Here is a 20624-nt window from a genome sequence, read left to right as displayed (position 1 = left end):
TCCACTGTTTCACAAGCCAAGGAAGAGGTAATGCACTGCTATCAGGCCATGATACAGGATGCACCATTTTTTGTTAGGAAGCTCCTACTTTCTGCCGAGCACTTGGATTAGCGTTCAATTTCTAATTAAATCCTACCCCGCATACTTCTTATAATCAGTGTAACATTATTTTTACTTCCTTCTCCCATTCATTCCTTGTATCATATGCTTCCAATCTAACTACTTAAGACATATCAGCAATGTACTTATCTCCAGTCTAAATGTCTCCTGGAAACAATATCACAAAGGTTTGTGCTTCCTCTTTCACACCAACAGCCACAGACAAGGCACAGGATTGAAACAGTAGTATTATAGATAACAAATATATGTATGGGAAAGAAAAACAGAAGCAAAGTTGGAGCATTCGCAGTTTATTGACCTGCCTTCATCTCTAGTTCCCATCGAACAGCACTTTTAATGATCATTTTAAATCACTCTTAGCAGCATGGAGTTTGTATTGAAGTACCACAAAGAGGTTTCGTTGTTGTTTTTTTTAGGGTAGTCTTAGGAAAACAACAGAGGGAGAGGGTTTCTTCCCGAAAGTGCTTTCCTCCCCAATAGCCAGTGGCTATTGCATTCCGAGGCAGGCTTCCCTGCTGAAGGACAGCCTTGTTTTCTGGCTGTCCAGGCAAGCACATCCCTCCCCGCCAGCCTTTGTTGGGCTAACTGCAGACGCCCCCAGACAGGATTACTAAGCAGCTCTACCCGGCTCTGTTCTCAGTGTTCGGCTCCATTAGAGCAGAGTATTCCTGTTTCACAATGAAGAGGCCCGAACACGCCATCCGTTATCTCCCTCCTGCAAAGCCTTGGAGATTTCCAGCTCATTTCAAGGAGCTGGCTTTGTCCTGTAAAGCAGCACGTAGCCTGGGCTCTGCGTACATCGCTGCCTCCGTGGCATTATCGCCAAGCTGACACAGATCTGGGAAACTGGACTCACTGGATCCCCGATGCACACTCAAAGGCAAGAGCTTTCACGAGATGGCTCTGCAGTCCCAGAGGCTGTTTCACCTCCCTCTCCAAACTAACAGAGGCCACTTGTTAAATCTCGAGCAGGCTCACTCTAAAGAAGCTCATTGAGATGTGAAGACCTCATCTTGCCGTGCTTGGAGAGTCTCTTAGTACTCTAGACATGTTTTCCCTATTCTGGATTAGCTTTCCCTTGTCATACACAAATTTTGTAAAGCAGCTTCCTTTGAATGCAAAAAAAAATGAGTTTTTACTTATTTTTTGTTGTTGATAAATTGGCATTCGTGATAAACCCACAACCACGCTGGCAACTCTGCCAGCAGCACACTTTTGCTGTCAAGTGCTTTTACAAATAATCCTTAAAATATCCAGCAGTGGTGGGTATAAGAGAACTCAAGGCAGTGGCATATGTTGTCAAGCCCAAAGCTACAGCAAACGCTAACGTCAGTGCCAGGGATAAAAGCCAGTTACTTTCTCCACCTTCCAGTTTTGTATTGGACCTCTGCTGGAAGTCTACGTGACAAACTAAAGGTCAAAACCTGGGGCACCATCATGACAGGAGGCATTCGTGGAAGCCTGTGTGTTGGCTGAACTGCCCCTCAACGCAAGGAAGGACGTCATCAGACCTCCTTAACCTACTTTTGTGCAGGTTTTCAGACCTAAGTGGTTGGGTTTAATGGCCATAGCTGTTAGAATTTCTCGCCTCTGAAGCCAATATAGGAAATGGAGAGAAAGAAGAACTGATTGACAATGGAGGATTATTACAATAAAAGGATCGAGAGACTTCAAAATGGACTTTCCTACTTTCAAAAACCAGCAGCTAACCTGGTAACGCTGTTGCTATGTCAAAAAGGAGAAAGATGAAGATGAGCAGATTCCAGACCACTGTGGCTATTTTCCAAGCTGAAAATTAATACGTGCAACCGCAGCAACAAACACCGCAGCCCACGCTCACAAGTGCATAGTTGGCAGTGAACCACCTACAAAAGATGACTCCTCAGCTGGCACTAACCAGGTAACTCAAACCAGCAGTGGCTGATACCGCTGAGATCTAATAACCTTTTTAGCTTTTTGCTCTGTCTCTTCTTTCCAGAGAAATCCAGCCCCCGTTACCTTAAATATGAGCACCTTGCATGTGCGTGGCCTGCGTGTGTCACTCATCCATCCATCCCAGCCTTGGTGACATCCAGACACCCTGGAAAATACTTGGAAATGCGACTTGCATTTGCTGGCAGCGGGCTGCATGCTATTGCTCCCTTCGATAGGGTAGCCAGATTTTTAGATCTACTCTAATACCCTGCCCTCTCCAAGCTTCAACACAGTGTTTGTACAGCACTACACAGCAAATTACTGTTTGGACTGAAAAAGGTGAGGATTAGTAATGGAGTGCCAGGGGTGAGTAAAGAATGGAGAAGCAGGCCTACGAACAGAGGGACACGGTGAAAAGACCAGCAGTGGGAAGGAGACCGCCAGGCTGGCATCTGCCCGAGGGCAAGGTGCTGCTGGATTTAACAGGATTCGGGCTCAACCTCTGACCGCCCTGGTTTCATCGCTCCCACAGGGGACTTTGGTAGTAAGCATCTATTTAAAAACAAAGTCCTGACCTAGTTATGTCACTAATCTCACTGCGCACAGGCAGCAGACCCTTGCTTTCAGTACCTAGCTGCACCCACAACCACCAAGCAGGAGGGATTCAAACGTGTGATGCGATCTTCAGAATAGCATGTAAAACCTAGGTATTTTTTTAGTAACTCACAATCACTATTTGAACCATATAAATTCTTTAAGCACGCAGTTACAAAATGGAAGTGGCTACCAGTATCTTAAATATACGTGTTAGAAACAGCAGGAAAAACAATTTGATACTGCTGAGGTGCCACTTGGCTTTTTACTCAAGCTCACATGTCAGACTACCACTAGTGTTTGTTAGCCAGGCCCATCGGGGACAGCTCACAAGAAACATAAAGCTACTTGAGAAGATGAGCATCTCTGTCAGATAAGAGACAGCAGGGGTAAGGTTAAAGCTGCTGCTGGAAATATTAGGCCAGAATGCCAAATCTTGTCATAGGGTTTACCATAATTCATGGCCAACAGTTACTAACCCATATTTATCTCGGGGAAAATAAAATAGAATAAATCTCCAGGTGCTCTCAGGGAAGGACAACAGGCGGGATGGCAGCAAGGAGTGGTAAGGCCCCACTCAAGGCCACACCAGCAGCCCCCCAGCCTCCTCCCTGGCACCGTGGTCATCACTCAGCATCCAAACCCTCTATGTTTGGTAGTCCCTTGGAATATAAACCAGCAGCTATCTAGGCAAGTGCTGTGCCTTAGGTGGGACAAATTGAACAAAAGCACCGAAGTCTGGTGAGGATGAAATTGGCTTTGATCACCACACGTTGCAGGAACCTGGGGGCTCAGCCCCCCAGCACCACAGCGGATAAATTCCTGCCAGCCTGCCTTACGGTGGACAACTGGGGCCAGGAAGTAAATGAAGCTGGGACATTTCTTCCTAAGACACCCTACTCAAATTTTGTTTTCCTGAAGTTAAAAAAAAACGTGTTAAATACAAACATCCAAATACCCCAAGTAAAATAAGAGGGGAAAGAGTTATGCCTCTGAGCTGTCCCGGGCACAATAAAGATCTCCAAAATGGGAATTCTAATCCACAGCATTTATTACTTCACTAATGCTAGCGTCAGGGGAATTATATTTAAATCGCCATGATTAATCAGCCACAGCAGGCCCATCTTCACCCACAGAGGATGCAGAACCTCTGAGGTTTTATTAACCCTTACCTAAGGAACAAATCGGTTATCTGCATCCATTTATCTCGGAGAAATCACCAGCCATCTTCAAAGGAGCACAGCTTCCCTATATATTACAGGCATACCAGGGTACTTCAAAAAGAGCCGGTTTCATTTTTGTTCGTAGCAAGTTTCACTTTCGGATGGCACCAAGGGCCCTATTTGCGCTGTATGGGCCACGTGAAAGTGTTTACTTCCTCGGCACCTTGCTAGAAGCTTCCCAGAGGCAGCCCCGGTCCTGTGGCGTGCCGGACCCGCTTCCAGGAAATGACGGCTGCGGGGAGGCCGCACTGCGCTCGGTTGTTTTAAAACCCAAACAGCTGGCAGCACCCGAAACCTCCAGCACTAAGAATTGAGAAATCAGAAGTGGAAGAGTTAAAGAGTCAAACACTTCAACCTTACTTCCCTTTTTCTTTCACGTTTCTGCCACCAAGCGCAGATGGACGCGGCCAAGCTTCCACCTGCGACCCTCAGAGCTCAAAATTGAGGTGACGCACGTGGATGGGTGTCGGGGAGCAGCACCCCTAGTGCTGAGCAGGGAAAGGGGAAGAAAGGCAGCCCAGACACCCAAGTGTTTACAGTCCGAGGGCAAACACAAGAGACAATAGAGGCGGATGCATGACGAGATGTTCCTGAATTCCTCCCACGCTTTTAATTAAATAGCGCTGCTCGCTAACTACTCTTTTGTTCCCCCCTTTTACAAGTGGGAAATTTCTTAATACTATCCGCACGCAGGACACCATCCCGAATACCTGCTTTTTGAAGTCTAAAAATGATTAAAGCTAACATTCAAGCGGCTTGTTTCCACCGTATCCTCCATCAGTGGATAAAAATAGTCGAGAGCTTTGCTCAACTGCTCTTGAGGCAACACCTTTTTTCTGCTTCCTGTAAATGCCTCTGTATCTGTGCTGAAAAGTCACAAGCAGAGAAAAAAGCACCGTCCAGCCCACCGAGATAAACAGACGGTCTCGGTCTGAGCGAGTGAAACAGAAGCACACACCTCACTGCCAGCTTTACACCTTACGCAGCCCCTCAGTTGTGCCAAACCCCTTTCTAAAACAAAAAGACCCGTTCAGAGAAAGAAGCTTTAGAGGAAAACATGCCCGTGCAACTAGAACATTAAGCCAGCTGTGCCTCAGTGCAAGTTGAGAGTTACCTGAAGTTGTTTAGCTTTTGTGCCCCAATCTCCCTCCTCGGTTCAGTTCCTGGGTTTTTAGGGAAAGTCTCTGTGCCCTGAGTGCTAACAAGTGAACTATTATTACAGCTACTGCGTTCAATTACAGAAGGTCATTGTGCTAGAGGTAGTTTCTTATGTAAAAGTGTTTTCAAATCAGCAGGGTGGGGGGAGCTGCATTTCACCAAAACCTGAACTGATAAGGAAAGAGACAGAACTGTTTACTCAGCAATGTTAAGTCATTTTCCCTTCATTTCTACATGACACCAAGTAGGTAGTTTAAACATGCCACAGCCAGATCTTGAAAGTTTAACGCCACGTTAGAAACTGCAGGCAGCACTCTGATATCATGCAGTATCTATTTACTGTGGATTACAGATCCCAGCAGCACCGGAGAGAGTTTACAGTTAAGATTCCCCTACGGACGTGCCTCCCAGACCAAAAAAAGGTTTTGCTCTCCCCGAGCCTAAGAACAAATAGTTGGCACTCTCCTCCAGCAGGGAGCAGCTGGGCAGTTGCTACCGTTTCTCACTCCACTCCCCACGGCCAGCCATTACATTACCCCAAGTTTCTTGCTCGAGCTGAAATCCCCCGGAAAAATTAAAAAGTCACCAAACTGGGGGGGCCACGGCAAGTTGCCGTTTTCTGTTTGGTGACCTTTGTCGGAGAAGAGAGAGAAAGAGAGGAAAAAATACATGCCTTTTTTTTTGTTGTTGTTTGTTTAATGCTCAAAATACTGCTCCCGCAATAAAATGGTTCAAAGTTTGGCATAAGTTTGTAGACATGGTATATATATAATTCAATTCTAAGGAATGTGGAAAGTACCCCTGAAAACTAATCAAACAAAACCAGCACAGGAGCGCAACACAAAGAGAAACCCTGCCGGCAGTCCTACCCCACCACGACCAAAACAAGAGTTTCTTTCCCCAAACGGCAGCTTCGCTCCTTCCTCGCTAACCAGAGCGCAGCCCTCACACGACCACACTCCCCAGTCAAATGCCACGGCTGGGGAAGTGCCGTGTGTAGGGTTCTGCTCTGGGACAACTGGAAATCATTTCCTTATGCGAGGGGGGGGTGGATAAAATAAAAGCGAGTCACGTCCTCGACCAAGCAGCGCCCACCGCACCGAAGCCGGTTACCTGTCTGAGACCCAAGAGGAAAGGCATTCTGCAGGCTCATCCTCTGCACCCGCGCATGGGAACGCAGGAATTTAAAGCCCCACAGCAAGCATTTCCTCATCTGCTGCGGGAGCCCGCGCCTCCGATCCTATTTAAACCAGGGCTTCCTCGGCTGGGAATGCTATGTAAACAGGGTCCTGGGACACGGCACGCACTCTGGCTCCCCCTCCTCCTCCTCCCACTCCCCGTGACATATCTCAGACGCAGCCGAGCCGGGGTGTTTGCAAGAGGGAAATGACATCAGGTCGGGCGCTTCTGAAAAAAAAAAATAGCAGAAATAAAAAAAAATAAAAAAGAAACCTTAAGGCAGCTGCCGGTTACCAGCAGGCAGCTCGCCGCGCACAGAAGCGGCGCTGCCGGTGCGGGACGCTGGCAGCGAGCTGTGGCCGAGCAGGGGCTGCTGCTCCCCGCTAGCTGGATGCTTTGAGCAGAGGAGAAGCTATTAAAATCGTCGGTGAGAGCCAGCAGGTCCTCAGTGATTATTAAATCTCGCCAAGCAAAAAAATAGCTTTCTCCTCAAAAATAGATTAAACACCCCAATTCGCTGCTCCGTGCTGCATGGCGAGGTGAGCAGGCAGCGGGTTTTGTCTGAGCATCTCCAGATGCTGGGGACCTGGATGGATGGACCCAAAGCACTGCCCAAAGGCTGCTAAAAGCGAGGGCAGCAGTTCCCTTGCTTTTGGCAGGGCCAGGATGGGGCCCCTACAGTGTGAGACAGGTGACGGGAAGACATCTTAATCCCCCTCTCCCCAGGGAAAACACGACCGGCCCCGACGGCCGGTTTCTAATTCTACTCGAGCTCATTTCACATTTTCGTGCCAAGGGGCAATTAAGCCTTATAAACAAATTCATCATCTGGTGCACAGGATGGCATTTCTTGTTTGTCCTCTCCCAAGCAAGGAGTACAGCAAGTTCCACGCCGGGGTAGGGGATGACACTGCAGAAGGTAATCTAAATTTAACTCCTTTTCCTACCTACACTCTGAAAGTTCAGCAACCTCTTTTTTTTCGTGCTTCTCTTTAATCAGCAGCTGTTCTCGTCTGTCCTGCAGGGACCGGGGCACCGCTACCACTCCCATGTGCCGCAGCAGCAACGCCGTGGATGTTTAGCAAGGGGGGAAACTCCCCTTGCTTTTGGCTGTTTCAGCTTTTGGAGCTCAATACATTAAAATATTTGACAAGGGCAAGGAGTGTGTTTTTTGTTTTTTTTTTTTTTTCATCGAGAGTTCATTGAATCCCTTTTTTAGTAGAAGTTTTAACAATAACTTCAGAGAGAGAGCAAGACAGCAAGAGGCACAAACCGCATACAATTCTTACAAATGCTAATTTGCAACAGCAAAAAAAAGGAGGAAAAAACAGAACAGAAAATCCCCAAACAACCAGTTTGCAGCAGCGTCAGAGACTGCACCCATTTTCCACACCAAAACTCGATGACCACTGCCACCACCACCACCTCCCAGCCAGGCCCTGGGTTGTTTCCCAAATGAGGACCCCATGGTGGGGGACCCCTACACAACCAGGCTGCAAGGCTGGAATAATTATTACCTATTTTTACACCACTTTAAAGCTACCATATAAACTTGCTGTCGAAGGTGAGCACGTCTCTGTTTTTCCTAAGAGAAAATAGGCACGTAAGTAATTTCCTGAAGGACACAAAACATCAGCATTAACTATCACCAGGCAATGGGATTTTCCAGCTTTTGTGCCTCTGGATCAAACAAACTCTCAACCTTTGCTTTTCCAATTCTATGGACAAACACCAATGATATAAAAGGGCAGCTTTCTGTTTTAGTAATCTGTTCTGTGGCCTCACGCTGTCCTTTGAAATATCCGATTTTGGCTGCTGCTATACAGAGCCCTGGACTAGCCAGATCTGAGGGCTGAGCCAGTGCAGCAATTTGTGAATCCCCACTGTCAGAAGGGATCTAACTTTAACAACCTGCCTCTCCTCCAGCACGTACTCAAAAAGCAAAGCTTCATTCCAGACTGAAGACAGGTCGTGAGGGACTATCAAAGGCAGTAACTCGGTGGAAAAGCCAAAACATCCTGATCTGTGTGTGAATTCAGTGATTCTGAAAAAAAAATGACACAAAAAATGCGGTTTGCAAATAGGCATTGCCACATCTGACTGCAGCAGCCACCCTCTCTCGAAGTCCCTGATTGACAGCAGCCAGCGATGTGCTCCACAAAATCTGCGGTAGGTGACTATGGAAAAAGCCCTGGAGAGAAATAAAAAGCAAAACAAAACCAAACCTCCCCAGCCCCAGCAGTTGCACAAGTTAGCTCATACCCTTTTGATATCCTAATCAACCCAGTCTTTTCAAAACACTCAGGTTCTTCTAATCTTTGCAATTGTTTTGGATGTTTCAAATGGTATCATTTTAACCCCCACCTTTTTTCTTTTTCTTTTTTTTTAATCCATAAGTCCTAGCTCCAATGGCAATGAGTTTCACAGACAGTGGTTATAAACAAGTAATTCCTTTCATCAGGAGTGAATTCACCACCTTCTAATTTGACTTTCATATTATTACCAGGTGGGAACAGAAGTCCCCATCCATCTCCTCACCCATTCATTAGTCTGTACGTGTTAGCTATCTTCTTGTAAGAGATATCCATCTTCCTAGTCCTCTTAGTGTAAAATCTTTTCCCAAAGCCTTCAGCTGCTCATTGCCCGTTTCCAAAATCCTTCTAATTTTCTATTGCCCTCTGCTTGGGAGCGAGCAGAGCTGAAATAATTGTTCTTTTAATGAGAGCAGCAGCAGCTTTAAATCAGGCTCAGCATGGGTTTCACTTCCTTTACGTGAACCTGGAGTTTAACATCTGCAGGGCCGTGTCTATGATGTCTTGTGTAACCATCCAAGATGTAAGGAACAGAGCAAACAAGTTCTTCTCTGTGAATAAATCACTTGAGAGCTCTGAAAAATCAGGGCTAAAGTCAGGACAGATTACAGGATCAACATTATTTTGAATATCTGCTTGTTTAGGCAGCCACCAACCATCCTCGTTCAGCACATCAGCGTGGATCCCACTGCAGGTTATAGGTGAGCAAGTTCATGATTTTGTTTTGTATCATTTTTTTCAAGCAGATGCAATAAAGACCCCTTGCTTTATCTGACACTAGTTCTGCTCTCCTGAATATGCCACCTGCACCAGACACAACGTGCAAAGGATGCTGCTCAACAATTTTACAAGCCCAGCACAGCCTGTGCCTTGTGATCTCAGATACTAGCATGCTACTGAAGCAGATGATGGAATTTGTTTGGCCCATTTTAGAGCTGCTCTGATGTTTGATGGGACAGGCTCGTGAGTGGGTTCAGTAACCCAGCAAGATCCATTCCCCATTTTGATACCCCCGAGGAGACAGCTTGACCTTTAGATGATCCAGATATGACAACATGATTGGAACAAAAATGAAGCCACGCAGCTCAAATCTGTCAGGCCTGAAGCACAATGCTAGTCCCAGTGGCTCTGTTATTGGAGCCCTAGGCAGGAACAGGTTTTGAGCACTAAATATGGGTGGTCTGTAATATCCCCATAAACTGCAATACCATTGTTCTGGAAAAAAAAGAATACTGCAGCTATATATATATATAGGTTAACCCTGAAGTCAGAACAACTGTTATCTAAAAAGTCCTCCATTTACCCCAGGACGCTGTTATTTTCACGTTGGTAACAGGAGCATCCCTTGAGCATCAGCTATCCATTTTCATTAGTCAGCCCGTAGCCTTGGGTGCTAGAACCGAGACTACACAAATCTGTCAGGCACAAACAAAATGTGAAAGGAGCAACCTGAACGGGGGTGACTTTATCTTCGTCTGTCCTGAAGATGGCTTTGCAAGTAAAGAAAAAAGGGAGAGAAAAATATAGGAAGGCATAAAAGCAGATCCCTGCTTCTCTTACGGTAAGACAACATCCAGGAATAACCAAGCTCCATCTGCCCTGGCAGAATTGCTCTAATGGGGTTTGTTTGCTAGCAGAAGTGGCATAAGATGTTTGGAAATCATCTGTGCTGGATCAGCAGTGCAATGCTAGACCACTAGCGCAACTTCTGGTAGACCACTTGCCTACTTGTTACTGCCTCCTGAAAAGCAGAGGGCCCCTTTCCCATCCTGACAGCATCCATACAAAAACATAACTTTCCAGCACCAGGAACAGATGCACTGGGTTCCTGTAACTTGCAGCATTGGTGCTGCCTACACACATCATCATCAAAAAATTCCAGAGGAACAGGCCAGTCTGATAATTCCCCAGTACCTAGAGGATCTTCTCTATTGCTCAAGGAATACAAATAAACCTTTTAGACCCTTTGGGTCTAGCACCACTGAACTATTTCAGAGGTGGTTAAAGCAGGTCCCCCTATTAGTATGCAGTCAACTACAAAACAAGGACACTGAAGTCACTTGTGTTTAATGTTTCTCAGACCAAAATGCCTTCCTCGTTGCTAGAGAGAACAAAGAGTAACTCCAGCAAAAGGCATTTTACATGTGGAAACTGACTTGTAAGCAAGTGCCACAGCCAGTCTGCTGGATCAATGAATTTCAATGTGCAATGAAGCTCAAGGGCTTGCAGTGGTCCCAGCCTGTCCTTGGGCAGGTCCCCCTTCCCTGCAGCCTGCTGCTGCTGCTGTCAGCTCCGTGGTTTTGAAGCACAAGATGCTTTTGCAGGCAACTCAGTCTAGATAAGCAAATGAGGACTGTGTTTCAACCTCACTGCTGTCACCTGTGCTTTGTCTCCAAGTAACTGGTTAACCAGGGAGGTAGAGACCGAGCACTTCAAAACATGCTCATTGCTGCGGGGAGCCCCAGTGCCTACAACTCATGCTCAATTCTGGTTGAATCTTGCACAGCAATTGTCAGACGAGCAGACAAGTGCAAATACACACCACGTCCTCCACCTGAAAGCCAGGAGTGAGCCCTGAACCAAAGGAGGAGGCACTGCATAGGAAACCACCACCCACAGTCACCTGGTATTTTTGCTTGTCGTCCTCTTCAATTTTTGTACGTGGGTGAAGAAATACCAACAGTAAAGCACCTTCCTTTGCACTTTTGTAAAGCAATCCATCGCTCCTCTGAGACTGCTTTCAGCATTAAGCTATCATGAGGAGGACAGCCAGAAAAGGGCAAGAGGAGCCCCCTCCAACGCCCATCTGACAGAAGACAAAAGCAGGACGCATCCAGGATGCTCCAGACTCTCCTACCAGCTCTGCTGTTCTGCTGATCACAGAATTATAAAGTCATTAAGGCTGGAAAAGACCTCCAAGATTATCGGGTCCAACCATCACCCTACCACCAATGTTACCCACTAAACCACGTCCCCAAGCACCATGTCCAACCTTTCCTTGAACACCCCCAAGGACGGTGACTCCACCACCTCCATGGGCAACCCGTCCCAGTGCCTGGCTGCTCTTTCTGAGAAGAAACGTCTCCTCATTTCCAACCTGGCACAACTTGAGGCCATTCCCTCCAGTCCCATCACTAGTTATCTGCGAGAAGAGGCCAACCCCCACCCACCTTTTATTTTCTATTTTCATCAACTTCTTCTAAATTACACTGAATAATTTGGCATTTTGGAAACAACATACTGTACTCTGTAATGTCACATCATTTCAAGGTATCATATCTAGTGGTAACGTCACTACTGAAAACAGTTATATAAAAAACCCCAAGCCCCTTCTCTAAGACCAAAATGAGTTTTGTTAACCATAGCTTGACGTTTTCAGCACTCGGTGTTGTTGTTTCCCACTGCTTTTTGCTCAAGGAGGAGAAAATGGCAGCCACAGGTCCGGCATGCTTTTCTGCACAGCATCAGAGCTGCGACCAAGCCAGTGCAGTGGCTTTTGTAATACAAAAGGCTGTTTGTGTGATCTTGTGCGACCCCTGTTTCAACACCCAGGCCTGCCATGCAAGCCCAGAGGCCTTAAAAAGCTTTAAAGGCCTCAGCCCCTGAGGCAGGGGGGACAGAAGAGCTGGAATGGCCCCGTTCAGAGATGACACCGCCTGTGTCAGCGGAGACAGAGCCAGTTCGGCCCCTTCGGCCTGCCCAGCTTTCGGGCACCGATGCCAGGCTTCGGCTTTAGTCTGGAGCGGGTAGTGAAGTCAGGGGAAAGCCGCCTCTCCTTTCTCAGAGACGGGTGGGGGGAGATCAGCTGTTAAAACATTTGACGAGACTGTCTCAGCAGGGCCAGCGTGCCCGGGGTGGCGCAGGGACACTCGCCAGGCTCCTTGCTTTTTGGCAGCGCGGCTCTTGTTTTCCTTCTGCCCGTGTGTGCAAACAGGGCCTTTGGTGACGGATCAAGGGGAGATGATCCGCTCCAGACGGGGCCGAAGGCAACGTGTGCAGACGGTAACAGGATCCCCCAAATGTGGGATCAAGGCGTCTGTTCTCATTTTAGAGCCTTGTACCATGCAAGTACCAAAAATACAGCCCGCGTGTGGCCTTTGGTCACATCCTCACAGCAGACAGCATTGTCCCGAAGCTGTCAATGCACTTGCTTACCAGCACAACCTTGGAGATGGAGATCTGAAGATGCCCTGCTCTTAGAAGAGCTATTAGTTTGTTGTTTTTTTTTTTTTTTTTTTCCTCCAAATGACAGCAACTTGCTATTTTTAGTGCTCATCTCATATGCCCGCTTGGCATTTCCCTTGGGCCTTACCCTCGTTTCACACCGCTGATGCCAGCTCCCACGAAGCATGGTTTTGGTGCCAGAGGGGCTGGTGCCAAGTCTGCCTGTCTTGATGCCAAAATGGCAGCTGGCTTTATTGTTGAGATAGGATTTGCCAAAACTAACGGCACTAGTGCTAGGGTGACTGGCACTGATTTCAAGGTTATTTTCTTCTTTGCTCTTCTCTTGCCTCTAGACTTCATTGGGATAATACTGCTCCAAATGACCCTCTGGGGTCCTAGGAGATGAATTTTTCATCAGGGTCTAAGGCAATTACGCCAGCAGACAGTCTTAATGCATGAGTCTTCAATAAGGAGGATACATACATGCACAGAGCAATTATCTGGGATGCAGCGCTGCCACTGCTGGGTCCAGTTACAACAGACACAAGCCCCCTTTCTCCACCTGCAAACACGTTTAAAATAACCTATCACAAAAACTGATAAGGAGGGTTATGTGGCATTTCACCACCACAATACACCTCAGACAGAAGTCTGGAGCAGGAGAAGAGAGGCAGGGATCAGCCAAATTGTATTATATCCACATGGGCACAAAGACAAAACCCACAAAAGGTCATGGCCTTCTGCCCCTCCTGCCTCTCACAAGTGCCACTCTGCAAAACGCTCAGATAAAATCCAGGCTTACATGAGGGATAGTTGCATTGACATGGGAAACACCCACACGAATGCAACTACTTAATTACATGCTGCCTCTATTATAAGTGCACAGACGCATGTAATTTGACGTGATGGCATCCCTTCAAATTAGGAAGTATTTGCATGTTAATCTACGCTATTTTTCATATTAATCTAAAAAAAATATATATTCATAAATGTTGGTGTCAAATGGGCACCTGGTTGCATAAAGATGCTCAGGTATTCCTTCAGGCATGATGCATTTAGTTAGCCTGACAAGAAGCACATAAGTGGTTAAATGGCTTTGTCATGCAAGACTTTGCTGGGATATCTGACATTTCATCCAGCCTGGTCAGACCTTTCTGAAGTTCATTGGTCTTTTCTGAGCTCAAGTTTACATCTTGAACAAATTTTAAAAAGCCCCCCAAATCCCAGCAGTCTTGTTTTCCTCAGCTGGTTTTACAAGAAAGAGGTTCTTTTATTGAGTTCTGAGAATCAAGTTTCTGTTTCCAGCAGAGCACCATTGCTACATGGCTTGTGTCCTTCTGTGAAAGGAATGGATTTTCTGGGAAATCCTTTAGGAAAAAGAGACATCAGCAGCTGCCTCATTCCCAGCACCCTGCTGGATATTATGGTTTGATAATGTTACACGGCAGAGCAATATTGCATAGGTTACGCTGAGGCAAGGAAATGTCCTCAAACTGCCCTACATATGTGCAGCTGGAGCATTTTTCCACTGTTATCCCTGGACTTTACCCCCCAAACTGTGCCGTGGCACCTACATCCCCATCGATCGGTGGGTTCTGGGTCACACACAAGTCTGGTTTTGTGGCACACAGCACTTGGCTAAACCTGTTGTTTGGGGCTTCTTCCTCTTAGAAAATACACGTAGATCCTAATAGAGTACCCCTGATTAGGAGCCTGACAATTAATCCCATGGGTTATGCAGTTTTACATGCTTTCTGTTAGCTAGCAGAAAACTAAATTCATCTGAACTACCCTGTGCCAGCAGAGGCTCGGAGCTTGTGGTTAAACCCCGGTACAAAAGCACAAGAAGTCTTTCCACCTGGCATGGCCTGACTAGCAAAAAGACAGGAGGGCTAGGTCTCCTCTTCCAAAAACAAAGAGCACTAAAGATTGTGTACATGCATCTTCGTACAACCAAAGCAAAGAATGGAAGGAAACCACAAGTTTAACTATTAAGAAAGCTCAATACCACAAGCATCTGAAAGATCACAGCACAACAGCGTTAAAGGCACCGCTTTTAAATCACTAGACAAAACACGGAGAGTGCTATCAGATCTTAACCTCTTCTGTTAGAAACTTTTAAATGTACAACTTCAGGGAAAAACCACTTCAGAAAGCCTCATCTTAAATACAAGCTCATCTCCTCCAGCTTGAATTTCTGTGTTGTTAGGAGCTCTCTGAGTGCCTGGAAGAGAAACATGAATTCTCGTCTTTTCTAAAAGGAGGAATAAACAAAAATTGAGGAATAAATAAACCAACACAGTATATATTTAAGTACAGATTCCAGCTGTCAGTGAAACAGCAGGAAATATCAACACCTTTGAGCCTAATCTCTCCCCTGCTGTAGTACCGGTTCTGCTTTGGCTCACATCATTACAAGGAAGACATGGAAAAGCTCCCCAAAAGCCCATGCACTTTGTTGCTCTGCCAACCGGAGCGGAGAGATTTGGGGATCCCCTCACAGAAGAAAGCCTTCAGAAAGCATGATCTACACAAAGCAGTGAGCTCACGGATATGGGTTTCCAGTACAAGCTTGGTTCATTCAATCACACAAGGAGGAAAAAAAAAAAAAAAAAAAAAAATCAATGCCTCCCATCACCCGCTCCTCACTCAGCCATTTTCCTGGCTGCGTAACGGGGAGAGTGCCAGAAAGTTGTTTGAGATTACAGCAACGGGACTCTAAGCACAACTAATTGTTGTGCTTTGTGTGCCTAGCAGTACCCAAATGTTTCCTGCAGCCGCCCCGGGACAGCCCCCGTTATGCAAGGGGCAGCGGCTCGGAGGAAGCGATGCCCGCATGTCGCGTTTCAGCATGGGCCGCGGCATTACGCAGTTTGCACTTCGCTCAAGCATTAAAAGCACCCGTGGCACCCAGAACCGCTGCCAGTTTCTAAATTTCAGCGACATACCTGCAAGCCAGGCAGCTCTGCCATTCCAAGGGCAGATACCTCGCTGTCTTGCTCCCCACCTTCACGGTCTCTGCAGCATTTCCCCTTTGGTATATGGACAACGCACGTTCCCCTTGCGTGCATAAGCATGCTTTATTTAATAAAGCTCAATGCCCAATAATTACAAACTCATTTCGGCCTTATCTCAGGAAGAAACGCCGATCAGCATAACCTGTCTTTATGGGTATTATCTTATCCCAATTGCTGTAATTTCCATTAGTGGTTGTTATTCCGCTGGCAGATAAGGCGAGCGCTCCCCTGGCTGCAGCGGAGCCGGAGGAGGACAGGGTGACCCACGCTGCCCTACCTCGTTCACACATTTCCCTGCAGCAAGGTTGCAGGCTGGGGGAAAAGCAAAGGGCGAGTGGATTTGCCTTGCTGAAGTCTGGCTGCCAGGCACACATTTGCTCTAGATCAAAATACCAGCGGCCTCTTGCTCTTGCAACCATTGTTTTCCTTCGAATTCTCACATAGCGCAAACTAATCAGCCCAGATGTATCCGTGTAAAACAAAACAAAACAAAACAAAACAGCACAAAACCCAGCCAAACAAACAAACAAAAACTAATGGGGATTTTTCTTTTGTAGAAGAACTACAATTTCTAATTGGTACTAATTAGCAGGAGTAGAGTAACGCAGAAAAGCTTGAAACAAAAACAGCATAAGTGTCAGAAGACAGCTAATTGCTTCTCCAAAGGTATATGTCACCCTCGTGGGTGACTGTAGAGAAAAGAAACTAAGGCAAGGGAATCTTTTCAGTTTTTAGAATTATTCACTCCCAGCACAGTATCCCTACAACAGTATTTATTTTTCCCCTGGAGCAGGTAATGTGGGCAGCAGGAATTCTGCACATCTCTTTTGGAAAACCAGGACCAACCTTCCTTTCCTGGAAGTGAACGAGAAAGTTCTCCAACCTATGTCACTGCAAACAGACCTGCAGTGTGGAAAATCATCCCATCACTGAAAGAAACATCTTCCAGGCAACAATACATCCCAAAGAGGCATAAAAACAACTCAGGGAGGGACAGCAACATTTGTGAGCAGGATTTAATTACAATCCGGCCATCGAACTGTCCTCCTTTCAGCACTTGTTCCTTAACACAGGCGTCACACGTCAGGGCTGTTCAGAAAGAAAAGATGCAATCCCAGAGGCATCGGGCTGGAAAGGCTTCTCAGTAAGTCACCCAGTCAACCAAACCACTCTGGAAAGGGCTCACTGCACCTAAACCACCAGCATTTGCTAACCCACAACTCAGGAGGCTGCAGTGAGCTGGGGTGCTACTGCCTCCAGAGGCAACGCCACCTCGTGCTGCACACTCTTGAAAAGTTAGGATGTTCTCCCCATTAACATTTATCCAGGCCTTTGTGCAAGATAAGGCAGCAGATCTTCTCTGCTAAGGCAATTCCTTCTTCTCCACTAAGAAGTGGACACCTGATTGCAGTCATCTTCTTAAAACCTAGCTCACCTGGAAAATTGCTCCAATCCCCTCTAAGCTGCTTTCAGAAGACAAAAGCAGCCTTTTTTCAAAGGCCACGGGGATTAAATCTTTGTTTCACCCTTTTCAGTCTCCAACTTAACCACTTCTCAAAATGTGGGATCCAAAACTGCAGACATAACTTATTTGTACAGAGTACTACAACAGCCATATGTAGGACAATTTTATTACTACATCATAATATATATATATATTTATATATATATATTTATATATATATATATATATATATTTTTTTTTTTTTTGCATTAGCTCTGCTCTATTTCTGATGCATCTTCTCTCTATTTGCCTTTCTCTGCACATTTCCTTACTGATTTTGGTGCCAGGCTTCACATCATTACTCCAAGTTCTTCTCCCACCATCAGAAATGCATGCAAGCCTCCAGCTTCATCTCAAGCACTTTGTGTCCCAAACTGTTGGCACAGAGGTGGAACAGACCTCTCCAGGACCCTGTCACCTTTATAGACTATTCGTTAGCATGTACTCCAGTCATTTAATGAACCCACTGTATGTAATTCAACCTCAAAGACAGATCTCTACACAGCACCCCATAAGCCACACAGTCCCTCAGTCAGGTTGGGCTGTGAAACATCCATTGAATCAAACAAATTAGGTTTATTTCTTCCCCCCATGAGGTTGTTCCTGATAAAGCCTCACGGCTTATTTCCTGTTGCCTTACAGACGCTTATAAAATCTTCACCAATTTATCCTAATACTTCCTGGAGCCTGGAAGAAAGCTACTAAGTTCAGAACCGGCTATGTCTACATCTGTAAGTGCTCAACAGTAAATTTCACGAGGCCCTAATGATTTCACATTTTTCTAGCTTTTTCTTCTATATTCTCTTCCTTTGCTTTTGGCCCCTTTATACTTCATAATTTTAATCTGTGTAGGATTACAGCTAGGAGCTTGTGTGGTTTCTGGATTTCCCCCTACACCCAAAGGACCAAAAGAGCAAAACCTCTCAGTCTCTACATCAGTTACTGAGTTACTGTTTCAGTTACTGTTTATCCACCTTCCTCATTAAACTCTAGATTAATACTTTCCTTTTCTTTTTTCACCTTCAGCTTTTAACACCAGATTTGCAGAACATTTTCTTAAGCCTTTGAGTGCTCCTTGCTAGCTGCAATATAATTGTTAGACCAAAAGTGAACCATATGAACAGCAAAGTCTTCATCGTTCTGGGAGACTGATTTTAGTAGATGGCTCTCACATCAGCAAAAAATAATGCCTATAACAATAAATATCAAGATCCCTTTGAAAAATCGGATGTTAGACTGTTTAAAATGTATACCTCATTCGTGCAATTAATTCAGCATAAACCAAGAGCACGACTACCTTTTAAAGTGTCAGCAGCCAGCAGGCTATTTCCTGAAGTCTGACCTCATGCTGAGTTGAAGTCACCATGAGGAAAAATAAGCGACCGTCAAAAACGTCCCCAAATTGTGAGGAACTTCGAGCAAAGTTCCACTCAAAAAAAAAATATAAAGCAATGTTTTGGAAACGCAGAAGCTCATTAGTGAAATGGGACTTGTATCTGCCAAAGTGAGCCAGCAGCACCAGTGGTTCGGTGCGCCTACCAAGCACCAAAAGAGGCCCTTACAGATGCTTAAATGGACCCAGTTTGGAACCCAGATCAATAACAGAGGTGAATCAAGCAGCTTTGCTATCGATCAAGCCCGCTGGACCAGGTTCAGCTCTCTACACGCAGTTATTGCACAGCTGAAGCGTGCACTCGGAGGCTTTGGGCTATTATTGTGTCTCACAGTCACACAGCTCTGAACGCTCAGCCCCTCTGCACTTCTTCTTTCAAGGCAGGCTGGAGGAAGTGCAACCCTGCTGCTTCCTCATTAGTCTAGAGCACTGCTGCCAAATTGTCTGCAACGAGCTCTCAAACTGCTCGAAGGGATAAGAACCTCTGAAAACTCAGCGAATGCATGGCAAGTGCTCCTTCCTCAACTCCCCAGGAGCAGGAAGATGCATCAGTAGCTCCTGCAGTCCACAAATTGCAGCTGGTTTGCAAGTCCTGGCGCTGCTTCCAGCAGCTCTCACCCGATTCTCACGCAGGTCCTCCACTTCTTCTCTCTCTCTCATCCGGATCTGCTGGAAGGAAACTGGATGCACACAGATGTCCCTTGTGAGTCGCATCCTCAGGTATGAGCTATGCCAGCTTAAGGCAAGGGTTTGACAGAGAGCCCAGATCTTTAAGTGTGATAACTCTGCCAGAGCCATCCTGCCAGCTCCATAAATCCCGGTATTCTGCAAATTAACAGGGCAATCTGAAATAAGATTCCTTTCTGAAGGACAAGCTGGTGGTTTATAGGTTTTGTTTTATTTCAGGGCATGCCCTAGATGGATTAACTGCACAAGCACAGGAACTGTTGATGGGCCACTACAGATGCCAAGCATTTGGTGAAGGCAGGAGATGCTAATGCCAGCTAATGACAGGACCATTTTCACAAGACAGTCCCCACAGTCCTAGTTTTTATACAGATTGTGCCTGGCACAAATCAGCCACTTTTTCACAGAAGATTTATTCTCAGGAAAAAAAAAAAAATCACACAAAAAAAAAATTACATCTCTCTTAGAGACCCTAGTCTCTTCAAGACAGGTCAATATTTATTACACCCCTCCTTAAAAGAAGTCTTACCAGGAAACAGAAATGAAAGGACACCTTTCAGTGACACAGGTTCAGACATTCTGTCAAGATCTGAATGCTTTTGCCATGTCTTTCACCAACGCAGCACAAGATTCAAAAGCATTACTGAAAATGAAGATGCGTGTAAATGTACCAAATTGGAGTCAGAAAGATTTTCTGAACCTTAATCGACTTTTATAGCCAGCAAAATATGAAAATCTGACAATTAAAGAGCATAACCCAATGTATTTCCCCCCCCACACACACACTTATACACTGAGAACTGCATCAAAACTTGTTTTTGTAAGAATTTCTTCATGAGACAGTTGGGCTTCAGTGATCTAGGAAGTGGTGGATAAGCCTCTTGAACTGAAAATGTTTTTAGTGTGCTTCTCATTTCTCCCCAGGGAATCTTAAGCTTCAGAGGAATATTACCATGAAGCATTTAAAATATTTTGTGGACTGTTTATAACCTAATGACTCCAAAATGTGGCCTCAAATGCCGTCCTACCACGAGTTAGCTGCATTCAGCAATTCGAGCAGAGCAGCAGAGCCTCTCAGGCAGCCCACTGCCACCACTCTCCCATTTGTTTTGCTCAAGCAGTTTCACATAACACAGTTATCTCACACCGGTATCAGTAAAACACTGCCCAGAATCAAGCCGGTATAAAACCCAAGGTTGCATTTTTAACTCATAGAGTTATTTCCAAGGACTAGTATTTGGAAACGTTTGTTCACAGGTACAGCCAAAGCTGAAAAAAAAAAAAAAATGCAGCTTCAGGTCTTAAAAGTTCCTTAACCATTAAACCCAGCATTTACCTGGAAAACAAATTTTGAAAGAA

General features: G+C 45.8%; 1 protein-coding gene across 3 annotated transcripts in view; it reads right to left on the bottom strand.

Moving 5' to 3' along the window:
• Positions 1-20624, bottom strand: part of WBP1L (WW domain binding protein 1 like) — a 53244-nt gene that overhangs the window by 15511 nt on the left and 17109 nt on the right. For 2 of the 3 annotated variants that reach the window (XM_032191655.1, XM_032191656.1), the window contains exon 1: positions 6123-6311. The exons of the other annotated variant lie outside the window; for it this stretch is intronic. In XM_032191655.1, the coding sequence (XP_032047546.1) occupies positions 6123-6149 (27 nt within the window). In that variant the 5' untranslated portion in view covers positions 6150-6311. Of the gene's footprint in view, positions 1-6122; positions 6312-20624 lie in introns of those variants that run through there. 3 annotated transcript variants of the gene reach the window in all.

The sequence above is a fragment of the Aythya fuligula genome, chromosome 7 (genome assembly GCF_009819795.1).
Source record: "Aythya fuligula isolate bAytFul2 chromosome 7, bAytFul2.pri, whole genome shotgun sequence".
NCBI lineage: Eukaryota > Metazoa > Chordata > Aves > Anseriformes > Anatidae > Aythya > Aythya fuligula.
Note: the sequence above shows the minus strand (reverse complement) of the source record. Positions and strands in the feature narration are given on the sequence as shown.